Here is a 1,925-nt window from a genome sequence, read left to right as displayed (position 1 = left end):
CAGACACATTCCTGACAATGTTGCCTGAACACCTGGAAGCAGCCCTACCCTGGGACTGTTAAGTTGCCAATGCTAATAAATGCCCCAAGTTAATTGGGACTGAATTTATCACTTGCAACCAAATGTGGGTGGACTAGGGGTGATCCTTTTTTTTTTTTTGAGACAGTCTTACTGTCACCCTGGGTAGAGTGCTGTGGCATCAAGTTCACAGTAACCTCTGACTCTTGGGTTCAAGTGATCCTCTTTGCCTCAGCCTCCTGAGTAGCTGGAACTACAGGTGCCCGCCACAATACCTGGCTATTTTTTCTTCTCTTTTTAGTGTGTGTGTGGGGGTGTCTCGCTCTTGCTCAGGCTGGTCTTGAACTCCTGAGCTCAAGCAATCTACCCACCTCTGGTTATGTTCTAGGGGCCTTCTTCCTTTCTTAATATTTACAAGGAGACCATGTTGGCAGACACATATTGCTTTATTTAGTGTTTCTCTGGATTGCAGAAGTGTCAGGAGTGGCTGAGACCCCTGGAGGGCACAGAGGCAGGTGGGCAGCCCCCAGGTGGGGGGAAGCAGCAGAAAGAGGTGATGCTCTTGCAGCTCCTCCCAAGGCCAGCCCCTTTCCCGGGCTCCCAGGCCAGGAAGGGGTCAGGGGCCAGTAAAGGACCTCCATCCTTGAATGGGGCCATTGTGGGCAGGGTGTTTGTCATCCTAAGGCATGGAGTCAGGCAGAAGTTCTCCTCCCACCTGGTAGCCCCCAAAGATGATTGCTGGTTAGGGAGCCAGATGCAGACATAAGATATGACCTGTGTTTTTATGGGGCTCCCTGCCCTGGGAGTGGCAGTGAGGCATGCTGAAGACAGGGCTACAGTCCCAGTTTTGCCGCAGCTATATGACCTTGGGCAAGTCCCCCTTTGGGCATCTGTCTTCTGCTCTGTAACATCAGGAGGCTGCACTAGATGATCTCTCAGAGTCTTCTGTGTTCTATGGACTAAGACTCCCTTCCCCACTCCAGCACACCTTCAGACCGGGATGATGATATTAAAAGGGCATTCTTAAGGCAGAAAGAAGTGGTCTCAGCCCCTAGGTGGAGGCCAGAGTGGGCTGCAAAATGCTGGTGGGTGGGCAAGGGGGCAGGCAGGCAGGTAGACAGACAAGGTACTATAGGAACGAGGAGAGGGTGGCCTGGCCAGGGAAGAGGGCACCAGAGCCCAGCCCACCCAATCTCTCAGCTACATTCCTTGTCCTATTAGAGTCAAGGAAAACACATCCAGTGTGTCTTGGGGTAGGAAAATGGCTTTTTCAAAAAATAGTTTCCTATAAAGCATCAAAAAATCTCAGAGAAAACCTCGGCAAAATTCCCTTCTCTCAAATATTTGGCATTGGCAGCGGGGCTGGCATGGCTTGCTCTGACCCCAGCTTTCCTATTGCTGTGGCCCGGCCTGGCCCACTCCTAGGGTAGCTCCATGGTCCCTGCTGTCCCCTCAAGAAAGAGGTGGGCAGGAGGGAGGAGTTTGCAGGTGGGCTTTGAGGTGTCCCTGGGTCCCTGTCTGGAAGCTCAAGTCTTTGGTAACTGGGAAGGAGAGGAGAAGATAAGCAAAGCATTAGGAGTTGGGACAGGGTTCAGTGGGCACCTTCATCACCGAGAATTCAGCCGTGGGGCCACCTGTGAGGGCAGAGAGGAAAGTCCAAATGGTAAGGGGAAGGGGCAGAAGGTGCTCTGAGTACTTGCATTCATTCACAGGTTAGATACAGGCAGTACAGGCTGGGGCCTAGTGGCCTGTCCTGGAGACTCTGATTCTACCCCTATAGAATGCCTGGTACCCTGACAGACTGGGCCTCTCCACCCATCTTGCATATCCCTAGTTGCCCCAGATTGTCCCCACATTCTTTTTTTTTTTTTTGAGACAGAATCTCACTCTCTCACCCTGGCTAGAGT

At 52.1% G+C, this 1,925-nt stretch overlaps 1 protein-coding gene across 4 annotated transcripts in view; it reads right to left on the bottom strand.

The window, feature by feature from the left end:
• Window positions 1–445: 445 nt before the first annotated feature.
• Window positions 446–1,925, bottom strand: part of MYO1C (myosin IC) — a 24,680-nt gene continuing 23,200 nt past the window's right edge. For all 4 annotated transcript variants that reach the window (XM_003799099.3, XM_023518691.1, XM_023518692.1 and 1 more), the window contains exon 32: window positions 446–1,652. In XM_003799099.3, coding sequence (XP_003799147.1) covers window positions 1,626–1,652 — 27 coding nt within the window. In that variant the 3' untranslated portion in view covers window positions 446–1,625. The remainder of the gene's footprint in view (window positions 1,653–1,925) is intronic.

Source organism: Otolemur garnettii, unplaced genomic scaffold (assembly GCF_000181295.1).
Source record: "Otolemur garnettii isolate 467f Iridium unplaced genomic scaffold, OtoGar3 scaffold00145, whole genome shotgun sequence".
Lineage (NCBI taxonomy): Eukaryota > Metazoa > Chordata > Mammalia > Primates > Galagidae > Otolemur > Otolemur garnettii.
Note: the sequence above shows the minus strand (reverse complement) of the source record. Positions and strands in the feature narration are given on the sequence as shown.